We start from the raw sequence: 25,000 nt of genomic DNA on the forward strand, positions 1-25,000 counted from the left end.
CCTTCATACAAACCCTGCAGAGAAAGAAGTCAAGTGTTAAATGTGTTACAAAGAAACATTTGATTTGATTTGGCTGATAAATATTTACTCGTGTAGATTTTTAAGACTTCCTGTTTCTAAAGCATCTCAGATCTATAATGATATAATCCTCAGACATGTAAGTTATGTTTTTATCAGGCGACTGTAACACAAACTCAGGTTCACGGCTGAGCTTCTGGACGACTGAGCCGGCCGTGATGACGTCATCTTTCTGCGTCACTACGTCGAGTAACGAACCGAACTCGGTGTCGTAACTAAAGAGCCATTTGGGCTCCGAACACGGTCGTCAATGAGGATCCTGAAGTCATGTGTGCCCCCCCCCCACACACACACACACACACTGCTGCGACGTGATTGGACGTCAGAGAAGTCCTTTTGATTGGATAGATGCAGCTTGTTGAAACCATTGAGCTCCACTAGTGCTGATGAAGAGGACGTCTTCCAGCTCCCTGCAGATCTTTTTCTATTTTTTGCTGCCTGTGGAATGAGTGTTATGTCAGGCATGCCGACTCTAATGCCCCGGGGGGGGCGAGACAAAGCAGAACAGAGGCAGTTCCCACGTGTCCTCCTCCTCCTCCTCCTTTATTAGCTCTGTTATGTAACAGCCACGGCCGGCCCGCCGCTCGGCAAAGGGAGCCTTTATGTTCGCTCACAAAGCAAACCAGATTCAATTATTCTGGAAAAAGTCTGTTTCCAGCAGCCAGAGGTTGTTCACATGCGCTGACCCCCGCTGCTGTTGTGCTGCCCCAGTGGTTCCACTGTGATGGCTCTCTTCCTGTTGTCTTTTGTTGGGGGGGGGGTTACAAACACGCCGTGGCTTTGATTTCGGAGTCTCTCGTGTCTTCTGTGTTCTCCTTCACGAGCAGAGAAGACGTTCGTCTTCAGCGTCCACCTCGTTCTGGGACGTCAACCCTTCATCATTACAGCAGTCACAGCTGTTGCTAGTTGCCCCCGATGTTGCGTTGCTCTGGGGCGGTGTTGCTGCTCCATGTGTAGGTTGGGTGCAGAACGCTACCTAAACAGGACATGCTGGACCGGCCTCCAGCTCCGGGGGCCATTGTTGTGCTCTTTGTTCCTCTTCCACACATCTGCACAACTCTGTATTCAAAGAGGAAAGAAAAGTGTCGTCGACGGCGCTGAAGCTGCTCTTTGGTCGTGTTTCTGTTTTTAACACCACAAACAAGTGCTCACCACCAAATAAGAGCTTCAACTTTTACAACATACAAACATTTACAAGAAGTATAGTTCATTTAGATCACACACTATACTGTAGTTGTGAGCATCTTAGTACTTTATGATTTGCATTTTGATATTTTTTACAGTTTACTTATTTATTATGTTGTTTTTGTTTGCTGCTGTAATCCTACTAATGAGATAGATACGTCTCTCATAGCTGTACAGTCTATATACATTTGCAGCCGGTTAGCTTAGCTTAGCTTAGCACAAAGACTGGAAATGGAGGGAACCAGCTAGCCCGGCTTGTAACAAAATCTAGAGCTCTCTGATCAATGAGTTCTATCTCGTTCCTTTAGTCCCTGTACACACGTTGTGGTTTTTAATAATATGTACATTTGTCTGTTGTAAATAAATGTAAATATTCAAAGTTGGAATGAGCTTTTGTTTTGTTTTCGGGCGTTGTGTCGGCCATTGTTGTAGCTTCCTCCTGGATGTGTGCTCGGTTCTAGAGGTTGACACCCAGAACACACTGTTAGAGGATTACTTCAGAACCAGTCTACGTTGTTCCTCCTCTTTGTCGTTAAGGTGCTTGTGACACAAAGGAGTACGACACAGGAAGTAACCGATTAAAGCCTTTAACCCTCTGAACTCACAGCACTTTACTCCCGTTTTATATGTTCTCTGTCGTATAAAGTTCTATAGAACCAGAACCATCATGACTAGAAGCAGAGAGAACGAGAACATGTCTTTCGTGAGAATATCAGTTATGACATCAATCATGAAAATGAAGAAAATGCTAAAAAGTAGAATTTATTTTACAAAAATTTGCAAACAATAGAATCTAAATATTCAACAAGTGTTACCAATGTGAAGACTCCACATGTTATAAATATTAATCTAGTCACGTGTTTCATCCTCTCTTCCTCTTCTCTCTCCTCTCCTCTCTCCTCTCCTCTCTCTCTCCTCTCTCCTCTCTCTCCTCCTCTCCTCTCCTCTTCTCTCTCCTCTCTCCTCTCTCTCTCCTCTCTCCTCTCTCTCTCCTCTCTCCTCTCTCTCCTCTCCTCTTCTCTCTCCTCTCCTCTTCTCTCTCCTCTCTCCTCTCTCTCTCCTCTCTCCTCTCTCTCCTCCTCTCCTCTCCTCTTCTCTCTCCTCTCCTCTTCTCTCCTCTCCTCTTCTCTCTCCTCTCCTCTTCTCTCTCCTCTCCTCTTCTCTCTCCTCTCTCCTCTCTCTCTCCTCTCTCCTCTCTCTCCTCCTCTCCTCTCCTCTTCTCTCTCCTCTCCTCTTCTCTCCTCTCCTCTTCTCTCTCCTCTCTCCTCTCTCTCCTCTCCTCTCCTCTTCTCTCTCCTCTCCTCTCCTCTTCTCTCCTATTCTCTCTCCTCTCTCCTCTCCTCTCCTCTTCTCTCCCCTCCCCTCTCTCTCCTCTCCTCTCCTCTTCTCTCCCCTCCCCTCTCTCTCTTCTCCTCTCCTCTTCTCTCTCTTCTCTTCTCCTCTCCTCTCACATTTCTGCAGGTATGAATAGTTTTGATGTGAAATAGGCGAGTATTTATTTTTGTGTCCATAAATCTCCGTGTTCCTTTTGAAATACTGTTGTTGTTGTTGCTGTTGTTGTTGTTGTATATTCAGTCGGATGCACCTCTGGGGATGAACCTGCTTGTTGTTTTTCGAATACAAATTAAAAACAAGAAGATCAGACAAACATCAGAAAGAAGAGTTTTTAAACGTGTCACATGATGATTACGTGTTTTAGACTTTAATACTTTGAACGTTCGTGAGGAATGTTCCTGATACAGAATTGAGACCTTGATTTAATATCATATATATATCATCATATATATGAGACCTATTTCCTTAAGATTCAGCACATAATGTCTGTCAGCTGCTCTGAAGCGCTGCACCGGAGAGAGGCTCCACATAAATGACATTCCTCCCAAAGTTGTTTTCCCACATTTCTTTTTTAACACCCAGAGGAATGTTTGGTGGACCAACAAGCGTCTGAGGCTCCGAGTCCGTCAGGAGCTGGGAGTGAACAGCAGGTGGAGGTTTGTGCTGCACATTGGAACATGCTGGATTTTCTGTTATCGTCGACATCGTTTGTTTCCTGGTCACATGACGAGCATCGCACTGCTCCTCATCCAGAGGTCCTGAAGCGAAGCCTTCGCTTCAGCAGCCGGCTCGCCGATAAAAGACTTCATCGTTTGTTATCGGCGTTTATCGTCCGTGTGATACAACGGTTCCTACGATATGTTAGGAAAAGTTACTCCTCATTTCTCGTGTTTTCCTACAAATGTCCAGAAATGCGTGTCAATTTCTGCTCGTTATAGCAAACAGTCTTTTCAAAATAAACTTCAGTCTTCACAGGAAAGTACTTAAGTTATGTTTAGGAAAAGATGGTCGCTTTGGTTAAAATAACGACAGAAGTTCCGTTCCTGAAGAACCCGTGATGAATAAATCAACGAGGACGACGGCCTCCTGGCTGAAAGATCTGTTTGTTGGACGTCGTCCACCTCGTGTCTCGCCCTGTGGGTTGTGTTTTTTGCGGTCTCTATACTTCCTGGTTCATGAATGCGTGGATAACATACAAAAGTATTTCTCAAGATATCGAATACGAATTACAGTTCAGCATTTTTTGTAGAAATTGCTACGAACGCTGCACATCATTAAATATAAGAAGTAACGCAGAGTCCACACATCTTAATCTGCACACTGCACAGAGAAACAACAGTTGAGGAGCTGGTGGTGACGTAGACCAGGTCCAGGTCTAGTGGCCCAGACTCCAGTTCCACATGTGTCTCCCATGCAGCAGCCCGTCTCCAGGCTGCAGATAGAAATATCCCGTGGGACTAACCGGGATGGCACAGATTATTCTAGAATTAGCAAATGTCTTTGACAACTAAATATATTTTTGCGCGCCGAGCAGCGCTTCTTTCCTCCACAGCTGAACATGCTTGTCATTCTGTCGGTGTCTCGCGTTTTCTATTTCAGATATCTGTCTCAGATCAACAGGATCCTGCAGAAATGTATTAATAATCTCATTCTCTGACTGCTGTTAGAGCAGCTTGTAACCAACCAAACCAGGATGTGTTCATGTATGAAGTACAGGTTACGTTCTTGTACTTTATGTTACCGCTGAGGTGAGGTGTAACTTATTGTTGCATGATGATGGGATGAAATGCAGACTGATGTAAAAACGGTTAAACTGTGTCGCTGATCTGAGGTTCACAGTTTCCGGAGACATTCTGCTGTCACAAGACTGCGTAACAAAACCAAACATTCAGATCTGTGTGTGAGAGGACATGTTTCAGCCTCTGTCTCTGGAGGGGGGGGGGGGGTCAGAGGTCAGAGGTCAGTTCAGGACTCTGACGTCACTCAGCCTTATAAAGATATATACATCAAAACTACAGCGTGTGCCGTCGTCGTGGCTCCGCCTCCTCCACTCGTTTTCTTTAAGGATTTACTAGAGACGTGAGAGTCTGTTTACCTTTGACAAACACGAGAGCAGCAGCAGGTGAGCAGTGTGCTGCTGTTTGCTTTGTGCTTATCTGTCACTATGGCTCCTCCTCTTAGTCCATTAGTTCACTAAAGAGTAGTTTATACTCTAGAGCTCTTCAGTCCATTAGTTCACTTAAGAGTAGTTTATACTCTAGAGCTCTTCAGTCCATTAGTTCACTAAAGAGTAGTTTATACTCTAGAGCAGCGGTTCCCAAACTTTTTAGGCCACGCACCCCCTTCTACATCCCGACCGGGTTCACGCACCCCCAACCCCCCCCCCCCCCCCCCCCACACACACACGCACCTTAAAAAAAAAAGAAGCAACAGAGCCGCATAAAAATCGGACGAATGAGAGAACAGTTTGCTCGCGCGTGGCGTTTGTTTACAAGATAAAAAACACAAAAACTCTTCCTGCACCGTGCCTTCGAAAAGGTAACGGACATAACGTTACGAAGGTAACGGACGATTGACCAGATTGGCCACATCTGTAGGCTCGTCTACTTGCAGAGAGTAAAACTCACTCTTCTTCACGCGACCGACCAATGTAGCCAGGATGTCTTCGGACAAAGCATCGATGCGCGCGACAGTGTTGTTGGACACCGGGATCACGTCCAACTTTTTCGCTTCTCTCTCTCCAATCATACATTCCACCATCTCTTTAACATTTGTTCCCTCTCCACCACCGCCTCTCCTCCCTATTACGCGGTCAGAATACGACCACAACACGCCGCCTGCCTCCGGCAGAAATGCGCTCATCCACGCACGGGAACAACACCGAGTTGTAATATAAACCTCCATAACACCCCGCCACTCTCGGCTCATACCTCCCCAGCAACGAGGCACATCACCCGGTCACAATACCTCCAGAATGTCCCCCGGGTGAAATCCGGGACTTGGTTTCATGGTTCCGAGTGGCGCGCGCTCACTCGTTGGCGCTGGGACGCGAGGTCTCCAGCCGCCCCCGCCGTGAGGCACCCGATCGTCAGGTCTTCAGCCCTCGGAACAGGCCGCGGGTCAATAACTTGTGGGTGGCGGGGTAGAGGCGAGGCAGATCACAGAAAAATAATAAAGACTAGAGTACAGCAAAGATATGTTGATGAGAAGCGTATTTGTACGTCAAACACAAACGTAATCAGGGAGAAAATACGTTCGTGGTAAAACGTAATTGAGAATGCATTTTAGTTTTGGGGGAACGTAATTTTTAGGAGACAGGACTGCACCGCCATTACATTTTTCCTCTCGCGCACCCCCTAGAGGCAGCTCGCGCACCCCCAGGGGTGCGCGCACCCCACTTTGGGAATCCCTGCTCTAGAGCTATTCAGTCCATTAGTTCACTTAAGAGTAGTTTATACTCTAGAGCTCTTCAGTCCATTAGTTCACTTAAGAGTAGTTTATACTCTAGAGCTATTCAGTCCATTAGTTCACTAAAGAGTAGTTTATACTCTAGAGCTCTTCAGTCCATTAGTTCACTAAAGAGTAGTTTATACTCTAGATCTCTTCAGTCCATTAGTTCACTAAAGAGTAGTTTATACTCTAGAGCTCTTCAGTCCATTAGTTCACTAAAGAGTAGTTTATACTCTAGAGCTATTCAGTCCATTAGTTCACTTAAGAGTAGTTTATACTCTAGAGCTCTTCAGTCCATTAGTTCACTTAAGAGTAGTTTATACTCTAGAGCTATTCAGTCCATTAGTTCACTAAAGAGTAGTTTATACTCTAGAGCTCTTCAGTCCATTAGTTCACTAAAGAGTAGTTTATACTCTAGATCTCTTCAGTCCATTAGTTCACTAAAGAGTAGTTTATACTCTAGAGCTCTTCAGTCCATTAGTTCACTAAAGAGTAGTTTATACTCTAGAGCTATTCAGTCCATTAGTTCACTTAAGAGTAGTTTATACTCTAGAGCTCTTCAGTCCATTAGTTCACTTAAGAGTAGTTTATACTCTAGAGCTATTCAGTCCATTAGTTCACTAAAGAGTAGTTTATACTCTAGAGCTCTTCAGTCCATTAGTTCACTAAAGAGTAGTTTATACTCTAGATCTCTTCAGTCCATTAGTTCACTAAAGAGTAGTTTATACTCTAGAGCTCTTCAGTCCATTAGTTCACTAAAGAGTAGTTTATACTCTAGAGCTCTTCAGTCCATTAGTTCACAAAAGAGTAGTTTATACTCTAGAGCTCTTCAGTCCATTAGTTCACTTAAGAGTAGTTTATACTCTAGATCTCTTCAGTCCATTAGTTCACTTAAGAGTAGTTTATACTCTAGAGCTCTTCAGTCCATTAGTTCACTAAAGAGTAGTTTATACTCTAGATCTCTTCAGTCCATTAGTTCACTTAAGAGTAGTTTATACTCTAGAGCTCTTCAGTCCATTAGTTCACTAAAGAGTAGTTTATACTCTAGAGCTCTTCAGTCCATTAGTTCACTAAACAGTAGTTTATACTCTAGATCTCTTCAGTCCATTAGTTCACTAAAGAGTAGTTTATACGTGGCGAGGAGAGGAACGTGAGGAGGAACGTAGTGAAGATTGGAACGTAGCGAGGAGAGAAATGTGGTACTCGCCCAGGAACGTAGTCCTCGCCCGTCATTGTTCCGCGTGCCTCACCACTATCGGGCCTCGTGTGTTGACTGCATTGTGTTGACTGCATTGTGATGTACTGTGGTGGGGGAGGAGTCTCTGTCACTGTTCATCTGATGGTAACCAGACTGTTAACTGATGTTCTGTCAGCAGACTGTGGAGAATCGAGGAATCAGTGATGTATCAGCCTGATGTGGTTAGTTCTGCCCCATCATGTTGTAAACGGACTCGGTGTGTGTGGACGGGGGCTCACACTCACACATATACACACACACACACACACACACACACACACACACACAGCCTCATGAATCATTACATCATGGCAGTCGTTCATTGTTGACATTTAGTCCCTGAAGATACAACCGTTAACCCTCTGAAGCCCAAAACCCGCTGACTGGATGGAAAACTGTTTCTTTTTTCTACAATCGCCAAAACGACACCGTTTATCTCAGCCACAATCTGTAAAGACCGTCATTATTGTCAGATTTTCATCTTTCCGGCGGTCCTCGAACACGTCATGTGTGATGAAGGCTTCCTTCAGAAAGCGAAACAAAGCTTAAAATTGTGATATCTCATCAAAAACATTTTATTCTCCATGTTCTCATTATAAATGTCTCCTCTAATAAAGAGTTCACTTTAACCAGATTGCGTAAAAACATTAAAATGTGAAACTATGAAGTCATGATTGATTCATCTGAGACCAACAGTCATGTGACAACAAGGAGGAGAAACTCTGACTGAACTTCAAGAAGTGAACACAGAGAGGAGAAAGAGGAGAGGAGGAGAGAGAGTGGAGAGGATAGGAGAGGAGAGAGGGGGAGAGAGAGGAGAGGAGAGAGTGGAGGAGAGAGGAGAGAGTGGAGGAGAGAGGAGAGAGGGGGAGAGAGGAGAGAGGGGAGGAGAGAGGAGAGGAGAGAGGGGAGGAGAGGAGAGGAGAGAGGGGAGGAGAGGAGAGGAGAGAGGGGAGGAGAGAGGAGAGGAGAGGAGAGAGGGGAGGAGAGGAGAGAGGAGAGGAGAGAGGGGAGGAGAGAGGGGAGGAGAGAGGAGAGAGGAGAGGAGAGAGGGGAGAGGAGAGGAGAGAGGGGCAGAGAGCGGAGAGGGGAGGAGAGAGGAGAGGGGAGGAGAGGAGAGGAGAGAGGGGGAGAGAGAGGAGAGAGAGGAGAGAGAGAGAGGAGAGGAGAGGAGAGGAGTGAGGGGAGAGGAGAGAGGGGAGGCTGGAAACATGTCAATAGTTCAATATGTCATCATAAATGTGTTATTCTGCACTAAAGACATGGTCTAGTTCTCTCTAATTCTAGTCATGATGGTTCTGGTTCAAGTCTAAGTGTCAGATCAGTACTCCGTATCCAGGTACCGGAATCCGTATCGAGAAGGAAAAGGCTTCATCAGAACATCTCTTTGTCATGTCTTGGGTTTTGTCCGTCTGTTCTCATGAATGTCTCAGGAACGCTTTGAGGGAATCTCTTCAAATCTCCTCAAATCTCCATCCACTGCGACTCGAGGATGAATGGACTAGAACGTGTCGGTCAAACGTCACTGTGACCTCACCAAACACATTTTTGTCCATAATTTAAGAATGAATTTGCCGGTTATGACACAAATGTCTAATGTGATCAAATGAAGACGTGAAGACATTTGATCTGCTTCTTCCCAGCACAGCTCTCAGCTCAACACCTTTTAACGCTTAAATCACAGAAAGAAGAGTTTCACATCACAGAAAGCTTTGCTGCTGTTGACGAGTCTTTATCTTATTGGTGTCTTTTAATATGTTCATGAATTATTTACTTTTTAAAGAGAGCTGAAAGTTTGTTGTTGAATGCTGAATGCATTTTTTTAAACTTGTACCGATGACACGGACACACTTTCTCTGAGAAATACTAAATATTCTTAAGATACAAGCAATCTCTAAAGAATCTATGTTGCAGGAAATTATTCTTACTTTTAATAGATTTCGCTGATTTTAATGAAATCTAATAGTCACATTAGCTCGTTTAGACTCAGTGAAGCAGCTGATTGACCTGCAGTCCGTCATAGAGAAGCACATACACACATTACCCAAATGTATTCATACTTAATACCTCAGCTGTGTACTTGTACTACGTGTCGGGCCCAGAGTTTCTCTTCCTGATGATGATGATGATGATATACATTTAAAAGCAGCTTTAATGTTGAGGCTCAGTGAGGTGGAGGAGAGAATATTCTTCTAATGTTTACTTTTTGCTCGATTAACGTTGAAAACGTCTTTAATAATCACGATGAATGAAGCAGAGCCCGTTACTGCTGAGTGGACAGAAATCATGTGGCGACAGAACAGATTTCTGTAAAGTTAAACTCTCAGAAGAGTTACGCAATGAAGCTAAATGTGGTGCTAAAGGTTCCAGCTGTTTACAGACGGCGTTCGTTCTCAGCCGTAGTGTTCGTGGGTCACATGATGGGAACTCTCACCCAGTTAACATGGATGCTCGTCATAAAATGTTTCATTTTTCAAATTTGCATTCATTTATTTAAATTTTTCGTTTCAATATCTCACTCACAGGAACTTACGTTGATTGTAAATAACAGAAATGAAGACACTAGCAGAGGACCCGTGTGTTGTGAGTCTTTGGTTATTTAAGTAATGTGTTGTATCACAGAGACTATGTTTGGGGTAAATCTTATTCCATGTTATTATCTCTGATTGTTTGTGTTGTTCTTGACAACCATGAGTTAAGCTTTGGTGCCTTCGATGCTCTCATTTAAGTCAAACTCTCTCAACAGTCTCTCCAGCTCTTCACAGCCTGTGTTGTGTTTGTGTTTATTATCTCTTCAGCTGATAGAACGGAGCATTTCTCTCCGTTACTGAACAGCTTTTAAACATTTCAGGATCACCAAACCGCTGACATTTGCCGACTGTGTTGGAGACGAGCTGCCTCTCGGGTGGGAGGAGGTTTATGACCAGCAAGTGGGAGTTTACTACATCGACCACATCAACAGTGAGTACATCCCGTCTGACTACGAGTACTGAAACACACCACTGATTTAGCTCTTTCTGTTCTCCAAGGAGACGGCAAGACCCCAGTGCATGATGGGAAACGCCTGGCTGTCACCTGATTGGCTCTGAGTTTTGACTACAAACAACGTGTTTTGTAGAATATCCTAATGTTCTGTGTGATTGTACATATTTAACTCTGGATTGTTGGTCTCATGTCACAATGAAGGTTTAACCTGTGAACAGACATCTTGTGGTCTTGACAATAATAATAATAATAAAGCTTATTTAAATAGCACTTATCAAAACAAGGTACAAAAGTGCTTCACAAGGCAGAAGAAAAATAATTGGGAATATATTTTGTGCTTTCTCAAACAATCCAAAATGAAGATAGAATGCAACGCAGATACATATATACATATGTTTTGTTTCGAGAGGCGGGGACACTCCTCATTTGCATAAAGTTGAGGTTTAGCCTACTTTATGCAAATTAGGAGCATCCAGCACGACTCTCTGCTTCTTGAAAACTCCCAAAAACTTTGTCGATCCAGAATGAAGACTGAGGAACTGCGTAGCTCATTTCACCTCAAATGCTTTCTGAATCACATTTCGTTGAACAATTTTAGTAAATCAGAGAAAAAGAGAACAAACGAGCGACTTGTGTGTTTGTTGTGAATCCGAGGCCGTAGCCCTCGCGTGAAAGCGTTCGTCCAATCAGGAGCGGTTTAGTGTCGACAGTTCGTCGATGCTTTCGCAGATGATTCGATATCTAAGAAGTCTCGTAAATGTTTTGAATGTTCCTCTAAAGCAGGGCTCTCAAACTCATCTTCACTCCGGGCCACATCAGCATCACGATCGCCCACAAAGGGCCGGTTGTAAATGTCACCACTCGTAACATATTGTTCAATAACTCTCTGCATTCACAGTTTAAAGTAGTCTTCAATGTGCTCACAATACATTTACATGTTAAATGTACAGTAAAGAGCTGCTTCTATGACTGTTTAAGTATCTCATCATTTTGACTTTCTATCTCATAACTTCAACTTTCTATCTCATAATTTCGACTATGGGGATATTTTTATTATAAAGTCTAACTTAAAAAAAAAAAAAAAAAAGTTTTAACTTTTTTCCTTTTTTTTTGCTGGCGGATTCGCGGGCCACATAAAATGACGTAGCGGGCCGGATTCGGCCTGCGGGCCGGGAGTTTGAGACCCCTGCTCTAAACAGATCCTCCACTGCCATGTAATGCCTTGCTTCTCCTCTTCTCCTTCTCTTTCTCCGTCTCTTTCTCCTGCTCCTTCTTCTTGTCCTTGTTGTTCTTTTCCGGTTCTCATAGAGACCACCCAGATCGAGAACCCGCGGACTCAATGGCGTCAGGAGCAGGAGCGCATGCTGAAGGAGTACCTGGTGGTGGCCCAGGAGGCCCTCAAAGCCAAGAAGGAGATGTACCTGGTGAAGCAGCAGCGTCTGGAGCTGGCTCAGCAGGAAATGCTGCTCTTCCACGAGCTCTCCGAGGACAATCGCTCCATCACCAGCAGTAAGACATCCAGCTCACTCTCCTCACACACTGCGAAGGATGGAACCTGGTTCTGAACAGAATACGGTCCAGAGTTAGCGTTTGTGCTATCGGTTCTTTAGAAGTTCTGGAGAGAGAAGGAAACATTGTAGAACTCTGGTCGCCTCAAACACAATAAAACCATCACAAGTAAGTTCATCACAATATGTGACCAACAAGCAGAACATCAGTCTGTTTGTGGAGCAGCCGCCAGGTAACGGCAGTGACGTCATACGGTAGAGACGTCGTACGGTAGAGACGTCGTACGGTAGAGACGTCGTACGGTAGTGACGTCGTACGGTAGTGACGTCGTACGGTAGAGACGTCGTACGGTAGAGACGTCGTACGGTAGAGACGTCGTACGGTAGAGACGTCGTACGGTAGAGACGTCGTACGGTAGAGACGTCGTACGGTAGTGACGTCGTACGGTAGTGACGTCGTACGGTAGAGACGTCGTACGGTAGAGACGTCGTACGGTAGAGACGTCGTACGGTAGAGACGTCGTACGGTAGAGACGTCGTACGGTAGAGCCGTCGTACGGTAGAGACGTCGTACGGTAGAGCCGTCGTACGGTAGAGACGTCGTACGGTAGTGACGTCGTACGGTAGAGACGTCGTACGGTAGAGACGTCGTACGGTAGAGACGTCGTACGGTAGAGACGTCGTACGGTAGAGACGTCGTACGGTAGAGACGTCGTACGGTAGAGACGTCGTACGGTAGAGACGTCGTACGGTAGAGACGTCGTACGGTAGTGACGTCGTACGGTAGAGACGTCGTACGGTAGTGACGTCGTACGGTAGTGACGTCGTACGGTAGTGACGTCGTACGGTAGTGACGTCGTACGGTAGAGACGTCGTACGGTAGTGATGTCGTACGGTAGAGACGTCGTACGGTAGAGACGTCGTACGGTAGAGACGTCGTACGGTAGAGACGTCGTACGGTAGAGACGTCGTACGGAGAGACGTCGTACGGTAGAGACGTCGTACGGTAGAGACGTCGTACGGTAGAGACGTCGTACGGTAGAGACGTCGTACGGTAGAGACGTCGTACGGTAGAGCCGTCGTACGGTAGAGACGTCGTACGGTAGAGACGTCGTACGGAGAGACGTCGTACGGTAGAGACGTCGTACGGTAGAGACGTCGTACGGTAGAGACGTCGTACGGTAGAGACGTCGTACGGTAGAGACGTCGTACGGAGAGACGTCGTACGGTAGAGACGTCGTACGGTAGAGACGTCGTACGGTAGAGACGTCGTACGGTAGAGACGTCGTACGGTAGAGACGTCGTACGGTAGAGACGTCGTACGGTAGTGACGTCGCGCGGTAGAGACGTCGCGCGGTAGAGACGTCGCGCGGTAGAGACGTCGCGCGGTAGAGACGTCGCGCGGTAGAGCCGTCGTACGGTAGTGACGTCGTACGGTAGAGACGTCGCACGGTAGAGACGTCGTACGGTAGAGCCGTCGTACGGTAGTGACGTCGTACGGTAGTGACGTCGTACGGTAGAGACGTCGTACGGTAGAGACGTCGTACGGTAGTGACGTCGTACGGTAGAGACGTCGTACGGTAGTGACGTCGTACGGTAGTGACGTCGTGCGGTAGAGACGTCGTGCGGTAGAGACGTCGTGCGGTAGAGACGTCGTACGGTAGAGACGTCGTGCGGTAGAGCCGTCGTACGGTAGTGACGTCGTACGGTAGAGACGTCGTGCGGTAGAGACGTCGTGCGGTAGAGCCGTCGTACGGTAGTGACGTCGTACGGTAGAGACGTCGTACGGTAGAGACGTCGTACGGTAGAGACGTCGTACGGTAGAGACGTCGTACGGAGAGCCGTCGTACGGTAGAGACGTCGTACGGTAGAGACGTCGTACGGTAGAGACGTCGTACGGTAGAGACGTCGTACGGTAGAGACGTCGTACGGTAGAGACGTCGTACGGTAGAGACGTCGTACGGTAGAGCTGTCGTACGGTAGAGACGTCGTACGGTAGAGACGTCGTACGGTAGAGACGTCGTACGGCAGAGACGTCGTACGGCAGTGACGTCGTACGGTAGAGACGTCGTACGGCAGAGACGTCGTACGGCAGTGACGTCGTACGGCAGAGACGTCGTACGGCAGTGACGTCGTACGGCAGAGACGTCGTACGGCAGAGACGTCGTACGGCAGAGACGTCGTACGGCAGAGACGTCGTACGGCAGTGACGTCGTACGGTAGAGACGTCGTACGGCAGAGACGTCGTACGGCAGAGACGTCGTACGGCAGAGACGTCGTACGGCAGAGACGTCGTACGGCAGTGACGTCGTACGGTAGAGACGTCGTACGGTAGAGACGTCGTACGGTACCTAATAATCTGCTCTAGAGTTAAAGTCCCTTCAGGAACTTGATGGGGGTTAAAGGTCTATCCTGGTGGAGCCTCCACCCAGTTTACCCTCCAGCTGCCCACCAGTGTCCACACGTCATGAACTAACTCCATCTTTTCTTCTTCGTGTGTTCTCAGCGCTCTCCGGCTCGTCCTCAAACTCCAAATACGACCCCGACCAAATCAAAGTGGAGGTGGCTTGTAGACGAGAGCGGGTAAGTCTTCATCACCGGAGGAGAACAATGGTTCTGAGGCTTCTTTGGGGGGGGGAGGGGGGTGTGGCCCCTACAGGATACTGTGGCTGGAGTCCCGGGGGCCTCTGGAGGATGAGGATGAGATCATCATCATCATCATCAGAGGGTCAGGCTGAGGCTAGCTCACTGAGGGTGTTTCCTGGATCGACTTCAACTTTATTCTTTGTGTTCACCACGAAAACGTTTCATTTAAATAAAGTTCAGTTCTTACTCCCAGAAATCTACTCTGATGGTTCGAAGTCACAGTGATTTACATCCAATAAATAAATGACTGCTCATCATTCTTCTCTCTGTAGATGTCAGACTTCACATGCGGAGGTTTAGTTCATAAAGAGCAGAGAAGCAGGAGAACAGACGTGTTCACAGAATGATCAAAAGTCTCTTTATGTGCAAAAACCAGCTGAGTTCAATTAAACAAGATAAGTTCACACTGTTTTATTCAAAGGGAGCTTCTCTAGATGGGAAGTTATTCAAATAATAGTTTTTAATAACTTCCCATCTGACACGATGAACCTGTGTTCATGTGCAGGTTTAAAGAATGTCCATTTAAAAAGTTGCTAATAAACTTTGTTGTACTTTCCCGTACAACATGACAGTATAAATAATAATATTACAATACATTTACTATAATTTAATGTTTAAAAAAACATGTATTGTGGACAATATTTATGTATAATATGTAAAACAAAACTCAAAAACGAAACCATGATCAGACATTTAGTTTCAGGAGGAAACAGTTTGAGAATCACAGACTAAATGAATAGTATATTCTCTGATTAAAAATAAAAATGAACGTAAATTAATTTGAGTTTGAGTTTTTATAGCTTTAATAAATGATATCTTGTAATGAGGAGAAGCATGAATCTCCGCCGGCTCTCGTTACGTTGAACCACAGAAATCGAGCGTTCTGATATTTAACTCTATTATAACACACACACACACACACACACACACACACACACACACACACACACACACACACTCTGTATAAACATGACGGAGCGTTCCTGTGTGTGAGTCATGACTCAGCTTTTTCTTCTGTCGGCAGCTCTGCAGACTGAAGCAGGAGCTGGCTCAGGTGAAGCAGGAGCTGCAGTACAAGGAAATGGGAGTGGAGACCCTGCAGGAGTGAGTGTTCCTCTGCCTCCTCCCTCCTTTTCCTCCCTCCCTTTTCCTCCCCCCTTTTCCTCTCGTGACCACCACCCGTCTCCTTCCTACAACCCTGCTGCTCCCTTTCTCTGTTCAGTGTCTGCTTGTGTTCAGACAGAATATTTAGCAGATTTTCACATTTAAAATCATCTTTCTTGAGCTTCACGTGTCTCACAAATACAGTTTGATTAGATATTTATCGATATTTATTCGTGTCAGTGGGAACTCTGAAGAGCCAGATGCCCTTTGACCCAAATAGAAAAGCAGAATCAGGAGATCTGCTTCTTCTGTTTCCTTTTCGTTTGCGTCGGTATTTAAACACATTCGCGTCTTTTGTGCTGAGCGGTTCCAAATTTAATGTTAGAATTAAAAAGGCTCCGCCTCTAAAAGAGGAAGAAAAATAGAGAAAAGGGCAAATGGAGGGAGGGTTTCTTTTAATGGAAAAGGGTGGAACTCCACCTCAGGAAGAGGATGCACCAGTGGAGAGCAGGGAGCCAAGGCTCGGCCTGGAGAGGAAGTCACTGCGAGGAGGAGGAGGAGGAGGAGGAGGAGGAGGAGGAGGAGGAGGAGGAGGAGGAGGAGGAGGAGGAGGAGGAGGAGGAGGAGGAGGAGGAGGAGGAGGAGGAGGAGGAGGAGGAGGAGGAGTTTAAAAACAGAGATATCTGGCAGCAAATTCCTCTGCACTTCCTGAGTCCTGGCTCTGAGAGAGAGAGAGAGACTTATCTCTGAGATAATACGTGACTCCAGTGATTCCCAGAATAGACGGGAGAATACACAGCGCTGTGTGTGTGTGTGTGTGTGTGTGTGTGTGTGCCCTATTGTGTTCTTCTGGGCTGGTTTCAGGCCCTCCGGCTGTTGTTTTCCAGGTCTCAGCTGTTGTCAGCAATATAGCTAATTGTTCTCCGCTCCATGTCTCATCAGATAAAGCAAAAACTTGTGATGCAGGAATGCTCCCCCCCCCCCCCCCACACACACACACACACACACACACACACCTTCAATGGTCACGACTCTAACACGGAGTTGGAGGTTTATCTCTGTCGGACTGTTTGGAGCATCTCGTACAGTCTTAAATGAACTAAATGAACTAAATGAACCTGAAACTTGTCAAGAGAATGTTTGCTTCTCTCCAGTACACAGGGGGTGGTGGGGGTGGGGGGGGTGGTGGGGGTGGGGGGGGGGGTGGTGGGTGTGGTGGGTGTGGGGGGGTGTGGTGGGGGGGGGGGGGGGGGGTCAACACAGGCAGGCACTGACGGGTGGGTAGTGCCTTTTTTTTTTTAACGAAGCATATAAACTCCCAGGCCCTGCCAATGAGGTTGGTCGGGGGGGAACAAAGCAGAGCTTGTTTTGGGAGGAAGAGGGTCGGGTGGATGAACAGTACCTGCTGTTGAAGGAAGCGGGTGGTGTGGTAACATCGGGGGGGCATGTGCCCAACAAACCAACCAACTGACCTGTTTTAGTCCTGATGTTCTGTAGTGTGTGTGTGAGGTTCTCCTCCACAGTCAGGGTTCTCCTGCAGTACATGAGTTGATAGAACAGACAGGAGAACCAGCACGGGAGCAAAGTGATGTTCTGCTGTGGACGTATGTTCACTCCTCACAGAATGTCTCTCAGTTGAAGTGAAGCTGTATTCAGAATGTCTTCAGCTCTTCAGCTTGCTGTCACACAGACCTTTCTGAGGGAATGAAGCTGTTATCTATGATCTACAAACACACCAGACTCATTCACTCACACTGATTCTACCTCTCAGGACAGGAGCTGCTGCTCTGCTGCTGAGGTTTAAAGTCACTAAATAACAGAAAGGTCCTCTCAGTGGAGGTCAGACGTCCTCCAGGTGTCTCCCTCTCTGTCCCAAACAAACAATTGTCCCTCCACGGCTCCCTTACACTAAAGATGGCGGCGATGGCAAAAAGTGTGATTTATTCATCTCAATGGAGCCGAACGTAACGTGCATGGTGACGTATTCTGTACGTAATGAAACTGCAGATCATAAATGAGAGCAAACCTTCTACGGACGTCAGCCTTTGAGCCACAACGATGTGTCGAAACATCACGACTGTCACTTCATGTCACAGAGTTTAAAGTCTTCACTTCACACTCTGAGACTTCCCCCCCGCACAGCGAGCCACACGTCTCATCACGTGGCAACAAACAGAGAACGTCTTTGAGAGCGGCCTGTCACATGCACGGTCAGTATTTCATAAGTGACCACAGTCCAAAGCAAACACTGCAGCGTTACCTCCCACACTGACATACTGCAGACGCTCATCCGATGAGTCTTTCTCTTGTTAAAGCTCCCGTTAGCTCGTCAGATGATGAGAGATTCTCCTTCTTCATTTCAAACTCAATCAACTGGATTCTTCTGGAAACTAGAAGCGGCTGATTGTGCGTTTAGAGCCCAGCAGCCACGTTCTAACCTTCAGAGGACTTTGATTTTATCAGTGATGCAACCGCATCTTCCTCCCGAGGAGATCGAACATTTCAACAAAGCAACTATTAACTCAACGTGATCAGAGTTTTGTGCTTTGGCTCATTCCTCCATCAGTGCTCGAACACTAAAGTTCATCTGAGACCACGTGAACTTTCAAAGTCCTTCGCTCCCGTCTGTGCGTTTGAATGTGTTTACGGTGAATGTCAGCGTGTAGCTGCACTGACATGTGAGTGTCTGTGACTTTACCAGCGATGACATCCATTGTTTGTCAAGATTTACTTCATTGTTCTGTTTATTTTTGACCTAATGGAAGCTTGAGACGGACAAAAGGTATTTATTTTATTGTTATTTAATACTTTTTAACAGAGCAGTCTGTCCTCTACAGATGTAGACTCACAGCTGGCCCTGGTACAGATGTGCACTGTCTCTGTCAAACATCAATATTCATCAGACTGTGAGCTTCATCACAAATCAGACAAAAGGACATCGAGCCGTTGAACAATAAATAATCATTTTAGGTCATTTGGATGAGAGTTCATATTTATTTGGATAAAGAATTAATAATTGTTTGTTTGTTGTATTTGTATAAGTTGTATTTGTTGTGTTTATGTAGCTAAGGAACAACAGCTAATGCTAATGCTAACAGGAGATCCTCATGAACTCCCACAGACGTGTGACTGCGTGTGTTCTGTGTCTCAGGATTGACAGAAAGATGTCCTCCAGTCAGACCAACTACAAGCTGGACGAGGCTCAAGCCATCTTCACCGAGCTGCGCAGCATCAAGAAATCCATCAGCACGGGCGAGAAGGAGAGGCAGGACCTCATCCAGGTACTCCTCCACCTGCTGCCGGAGACCTCTCTGCTGACCTCTAGTGTCCGTCAGCCGCCGCTGTCTTCTCATTAAAGTCAGCGACCATCATTTGTCAGTGCAGAGGAGTAATAAAGGAGTAACGTGAGGAATGACAGACGGTGATTCGGTTGCACGTCTACGAAGGCATTTCCTGTTCACGTCCATTTATGAACACACACTTTAAATGTTAAAATCAATCTTTATACACAGATGTGACATTTATGCATGTTGTTTGTCCTGCTTTGTTGCTCTTTACAAGCGAGTGATGTTGTATTATTATTATTATTGTTATATTCCCATCTTTTTTAATATTCTCATCACAGTGCTTAGCGAAGCTGACCGTGAACTTCCAGAACAGTTTGTCCGTCCAGGACTCGGCGGGCGAGGTGACGAACAGCACCGGCACCGCTGGGGACTCGTGCACCCTGCAGCAGTACTGTGACACCGGCTGTCAGACGGACATCATGGGAGAGGTAGGAGATGGAAGGGGGGGGGGGGGGGGGGATCTCCTTTTAGGTCTAATCTAAACAAACAGATCTGATTCTGATTCAGCGTGACTCAAAGTTCTCGCAGTAAAAGTCTGATTTACTCCAATACATGTTCTTCCTAATTATTCATTTCTATGCAGCATCATCATGTTTTTAAGTTTTCTTCAAAGTATTCGTGATATTTGTCTAAACATCCATAAGAATGCTGAAAACCATAGCTGCTTAAAGCTGATTCAGCATATTGTTTTCATGTTGCCAGTGTCCCAAAGAAGTAAACAAATGTGGCTGAAAGTTGAGCCCAGAGCGAAGTAACTGGAGGGTGATGATCGCTGATGCATAATAACAATGAGGAATGAATCTAAAACTACAGTAAAATCACAGTTGTATCAATTTAGTCAGAAAACCTAAAAGAGCAATCAGCTGCTGAGTTGATGAGCAGATGCTCTGCAGGATCTCCTTCCAGCTCCTTCAGTACGGATCCAGCTGTTGCACTGAAAGGCACTTTAACCACTTGTGTTCCTCTGTGCTTCTCAGGGTTCCACACATCTAGTGGACAAAGTCAAAGTCAACTGGCAGTACGAGGAAGCCAAGAAGAAGTAAGTGTGTGTGTGTGTGTGTGTTTGTTGTCTGCGACACACAGACCGGGGGGGGGGGGGGGGCCTGGTGGACGCTGAGCGATGTCTGGCCAGTGGAATGAGCTGGGTGGTCACATTCTTACCTCACCACGCTGCTGTGTGTGTGTGTGTGTGTGTGTGTGTGTGTGTGTGTGTGTGTGTGTGTGTGTGTGTGTGTGTGTGTGTGTGTGTGTGTGTGTGTGTGTGTGTGTGTGTGTGTGTGTGTGTGTGTGTGTGTGTGTGTGTGTGTGTGAGAGAGACGTTCGCAAAAACAATCTTTATTCAAACAGTAACTTTTGAGAACGTGAATTTATCAGTTTAAAAAAGTATAATAATAATAATAATACACTTTATTTATATATCACATAGGGCTGAGCCATATAGTCCGAATATTCTCTCCCAATAAAGATCATTTCATTTCTACATGTATAACCTGATATAACATGATTTCTTTGTTTTGTTGTTTAATTGATTTATTTTATGGCTCAGTATTTGCTCTTTTTATTTTTATTTATTCTATTGTTTCTTCACTTTCTTATGAAGCGCGTTGAACCACAGCCCTGTAAGAAGGATGCTTTATAGATTAAATTCATTGTTATCATTATTATTCTAGTTATCGGTGATGATATTGACCTGAACCGGGAGAGAGCGCTGTACGTTGTTTCTTCTTCACTTCTGATGATTGCGTATGAACTCTTGGCCGACACATTTGTCTCCAGCAGCGTTTCTGTGAACAGATGTTTGTAACCGAGTGGACGCAGCGAGTCGACTCGAGCCGGTGCCGGCTGTGAGGAGAAAACTCTAAACGCGGTGCGCTCCGTTGTTCCTCCCTCTCAGGGTGCAGAGCATCCAGCACCAGCTGGCACAGCTGGACAGCGAGAGCTGGTCGGGACGGGCCGAGGCGGACCGAGACCGGGACTTCATGCAGCTCCTGCGCGAGAAGGAGGCGCTCCTGCAGGAGCTCATCCTGGTCAGCAAGCAGCAGCACTCCGCGGAGACGCTGCTGCAGCTGGAGGAGGAGCGCTCCCGGCTGGAGGAGGAGGTGCAGAGGGCCCACAGCTCCCAGAGCCAGGGAGCCAATCAGAGGTGAGGAACATCTGGACTGCTGTTAAGTTCTTATTTTCTTATTTGAACGGTCAATGTAAATCAGATTTGAAACTAAGATGCATACAAGAAAAAATAAATCACACACGCAGTACTTCCACTTATCTGCCTCTGAAGATATAAACTTCACAAAACTCTGTGAAAGTACTGGAAGAACACCAGATGTTTCTGTTGTTCACCTCGCGACAGGATCCTGCAGCAGGAGAAGAGGAACGCTCTGCTGAGACAGCTGGAGGAGGCGACACGCATCACCACCTACCTCCACTCCCAGCTGAAGAGGTGCAGCACACACACACACACACACACACGGTCTTTAAGCTTCACGCTGTTCATGTTTGTCTTTTCTAGAGATGTAACGGACCGTTATCGATTCTTGATCCGTACTGACCCCCTCACGGTTTAGCGTGAGCCATCAGCGTGTAAATAAAGTTTTAAAGTCGTTCTCCTCCAATATTCAGTAGAACATGTGTTTCTGGTCTCTGATCATGTTTCATTGTAAACAACCAGTCAGTGTTTAAAGCAACAGAGGAGAGCTAGTAACGTTAGCAGCACCGCTAACGGCTAACCAACAGGAGAGCTAGTAACGTTAGCAGCACCGCTAACGGCTAACCAACAGGAGGTTCACTTCAGTTACATGATGATGCCTTCAGGCTCTGCTCAGTGAACATGAGTACTGGCTGAAGGTACATTATAACGTTATCATGATGTGTTCACATGTCATCTGTAAAATGTAGTTTTGGTGATGAACTAGAATGAATCCAGTAGTTTGAAGGAGATCAAAGAGCAACAAAGCTCTCTCTGGCATCTCTGAAAGTTGTGCTGCTCTTTGATGCTTGACTCCGATCCGTGATGTGAGTTTTCTGATCTGTTGCCGCGCTCGTCTTTCCTCATGTGTCTTCTTCTTCTTCTTCTTCTTCTTCTTCTTCTTCTTCTTCTTCTTCTTCTTCTTCTTCTTCTTCTTCTTCTTTGCCTCCAGCCTGTCGGCCAGCTCTCTGACGGTGTCGTCCAGCAGCAGCCGCGGCTCTCTGGCCTCCAGCCGCGGCTCTCTGGCGTCCAGCCGAGGCTCCCTCAGCTCCATCAGCTTCAGCGACATCTACGGCCTCCCCCAGTACGAGCGCCACGACGCAGCCGGGGAGCCTCTGGACCCCCACCTGCGCTACCTGCTGCAACCGGAGCCGGCGTCCCGGGACTGCTCCGCGTTCACCCCGGACCCTCTGACCCAGAGCAAAAGCAAGCGCTCCCACGACACCCCGCAGTCGCTGGCCTCGCTCTCCTCCCGCTCCTCGCTCTCCTCCCTGTCGCCGCCCAGCTCCCCCATGGACACGCCCTACCACTCGGCCCCCCAGGACTGCCCGCTCACCCAGATGACGGAGGAGTACATGGAGCAGGCGGGCCGCGGCCTGTTGGAGGGTCTGCGGGCTCAGACGCAACCGCCGGCCCAAAACAACACGGAGGACGGCGGCGGCGTGCACCCGCTGGACAACAAGAGTCACCGAGACGCCGCAACTCAGGGCGCCTTCACCTCCACAGGCAAGTGACAAGAGATCCGGTCCTCGTCCCAGAGGAGGGAAGAGGACCGGATGTCTTAACTGGATGTGTCCCCCCCGTCTAGGAGTGACCCTGAGGGGGAACAGCGCCAACAGGAGCGGTCGACGGGCCCGGAGAGTCTCTGCGGGCGTGTCGGAGGACGCTCTGGCCACAGACAGCGGTGTGTTCGAGGCCTGGGGCAGAAGGTGAGAGCAGCTCCTCTTTGGAGCGACTGCGCCCCCTAGTGGCAGAGGAGGAACCCTCTGTCAGCTTTGACAGTTTGTGGTGTTTGTGTCCTCTGGTCCGAGTGGGATTCAAGTCCGACAGACAGCAAAGAAATGTGATTTATAGATCTGAGGAAGGAATCTGAATAATCTCAGGAAATATTACATTTACTCAGAAATAGTTTAAAACAGCAAAAAGAAAATAGGAACTGTCAGGAGCACGAATTATATATTATTGTTCGATAGTATTGTTATATTAGACGACATACTGTCCCAGAAGTCATGTGATGAACTATTCACTATTCATGTCAGATTAAAGACCTTTAAACACTTAAAGCATCAACAACACAAACATGCGAAATACTCTTCTGCAAACATTATGTTTCGGGCTTTTATTGTGAAAAGTAAGCACAGAAAGAGTAGATCTGCTTTTGTCGATGTTTGAAGATTTAATAAAGTTAAATGCAAGCACGTTCAACCAGTTCTGCAACGTGATTGGTCGATGGTTTATTTATTTAACGTTCACATTCTGTGTGAAAGAAGTCAAAGAACGTTCAGAGTAATAAGCTGACGAGTGAATTAACAAAGAACAGCCTGAAAACCATGTTGTGCCGCTGATATACTTCTTAATATACTGACACTGGAATAATAATAATTTAAAATGATTATTATTAAAACCACACAAACAATAAATAACAGAGTCGAGAAATGAAACATTTGTCGCAGCGGTATGGAGAGTCAGACCTTCCTAACTTGAAGTTACATACAAACAACAACGAGAACAAAGACACAAAGACACAAAGTCCCGCTCACAGTAACGTCCTGAGATTCAAACACTCCTGAGATTCAAACACTCCTGAGATTCAAACGCTCTCCTGAGATTCAAACGCTCTCCTGAGATTCAAACGCTCTCCTGAGATTCAAACGCTCTCCTGAGATTCAAACACTCTCCTGAGATTCAAACACTCCTGAGATTCAAACGCTCTCCTGAGATTCAAACGCTCTCCTGAGATTCAAACGCTCTCCTGAGATTCAAACGCTCTCCTGAGATTCAAACGCTCTCCTGAGATTCAAACGCTCTCCTGAGATTCAAACGCTCTCCTGAGATTCAAACGCTCTCCTGAGATTCAAACGCTCTCCTGAGATTCAAACGCTCTCCTGAGATTCAAACTCTCTCGTGAGATTCAAACGCTCTCGTGAGATTCAAACGCTCTCCTGAGATTCAAACGCTCTCCTGAGATTCAAACGCTCTCCTGAGATTCAAACGCTCTCCTGAGATTCAAACGCTCTCCTGAGATTCAAACGCTCTCCTGAGATTCAAACGCTCTCCTGAGATTCAAACGCTCTCCTGAGATTCAAACTCTCTCGTGAGATTCAAACGCTCTCGTGAGATTCAAACGCTCTCCTGAGATTCAAACGCTCTCCTGAGATTCAAACGCTCTCCTGAGATTCAAACGCTCTCCTGAGATTCAAACGCTCTCCTGAGATTCAAACTCTCTCCTGAGATTCAAACGCTCTCGTGAGATTCAAACGCTCTCCTGAGATTCAAACGCTCTCGTGAGATTCAAACGCTCTCCTGAGATTCAAACGCTCTCCTGAGATTCAAACGCTCTCCTGAGATTCAAACGCTCTCCTGAGATTCAAACGCTCTCCTGAGATTCAAACTCTCTCGTGAGATTCAAACGCTCTCGTGAGATTCAAACGCTCTCCTGAGATTCAAACGCTCTCGTGAGATTCAAACGCTCTCCTGAGATTCAAACGCTCTCCTGAGATTCAAACGCTCTCCTGAGATTCAAACGCTCTCCTGAGATTCAAACGCTCTCCTGAGATTCAAACGCTCTCCTGAGATTCAAACGCTCTCCTGAGATTCAAACGCTCTCGTGAGATTCAAACGCTCTCGTGAGATTCAAACGCTCTCGTGAGATTCAAACGCTCTCCTGAGATTCAAACGCTCTCCTGAGATTCAAACGCTCTCCTGAGATTCAAACGCTCTCCTGAGATTCAAACGCTCTCCTGAGATTCAAACGCTCTCCTGAGATTCAAACTCTCTCCTGAGATTCAAACGCTCTCGTGAGATTCAAACGCTCTCCTGAGATTCAAACGCTCTCGTGAGATTCAAACGCTCTCCTGAGATTCAAACGCTCTCCTGAGATTCAAACGCTCTCCTGAGATTCAAACGCTCTCCTGAGATTCAAACGCTCTCCTGAGATTCA

At 46.5% G+C, this 25,000-nt stretch overlaps 1 protein-coding gene across 2 annotated transcripts in view; it reads left to right on the plus strand.

Moving 5' to 3' along the window:
• Positions 1 to 25,000, plus strand: part of wwc3 (WWC family member 3) — a 34,397-nt gene that overhangs the window by 3,220 nt on the left and 6,177 nt on the right. For both annotated transcript variants that reach the window (XM_079267472.1, XM_079267473.1), the window contains exons 2-12: positions 10,137 to 10,246; positions 11,579 to 11,779; positions 14,285 to 14,361; positions 15,449 to 15,528; positions 18,680 to 18,809; positions 19,154 to 19,303; positions 19,853 to 19,914; positions 20,770 to 21,018; positions 21,226 to 21,315; positions 22,013 to 22,566; positions 22,649 to 22,769. In XM_079267472.1, the coding sequence (XP_079123598.1) occupies positions 10,137 to 10,246; positions 11,579 to 11,779; positions 14,285 to 14,361; positions 15,449 to 15,528; positions 18,680 to 18,809; positions 19,154 to 19,303; positions 19,853 to 19,914; positions 20,770 to 21,018; positions 21,226 to 21,315; positions 22,013 to 22,566; positions 22,649 to 22,769 (1,824 nt within the window). The remainder of the gene's footprint in view (positions 1 to 10,136; positions 10,247 to 11,578; positions 11,780 to 14,284; positions 14,362 to 15,448; positions 15,529 to 18,679; positions 18,810 to 19,153; positions 19,304 to 19,852; positions 19,915 to 20,769; positions 21,019 to 21,225; positions 21,316 to 22,012; positions 22,567 to 22,648; positions 22,770 to 25,000) is intronic.

The sequence above is a fragment of the Melanostigma gelatinosum genome (assembly GCF_949748355.1).
Source record: "Melanostigma gelatinosum genome assembly, chromosome: 4".
NCBI classification, from domain to species: domain Eukaryota; kingdom Metazoa; phylum Chordata; class Actinopteri; order Perciformes; family Zoarcidae; genus Melanostigma; species Melanostigma gelatinosum.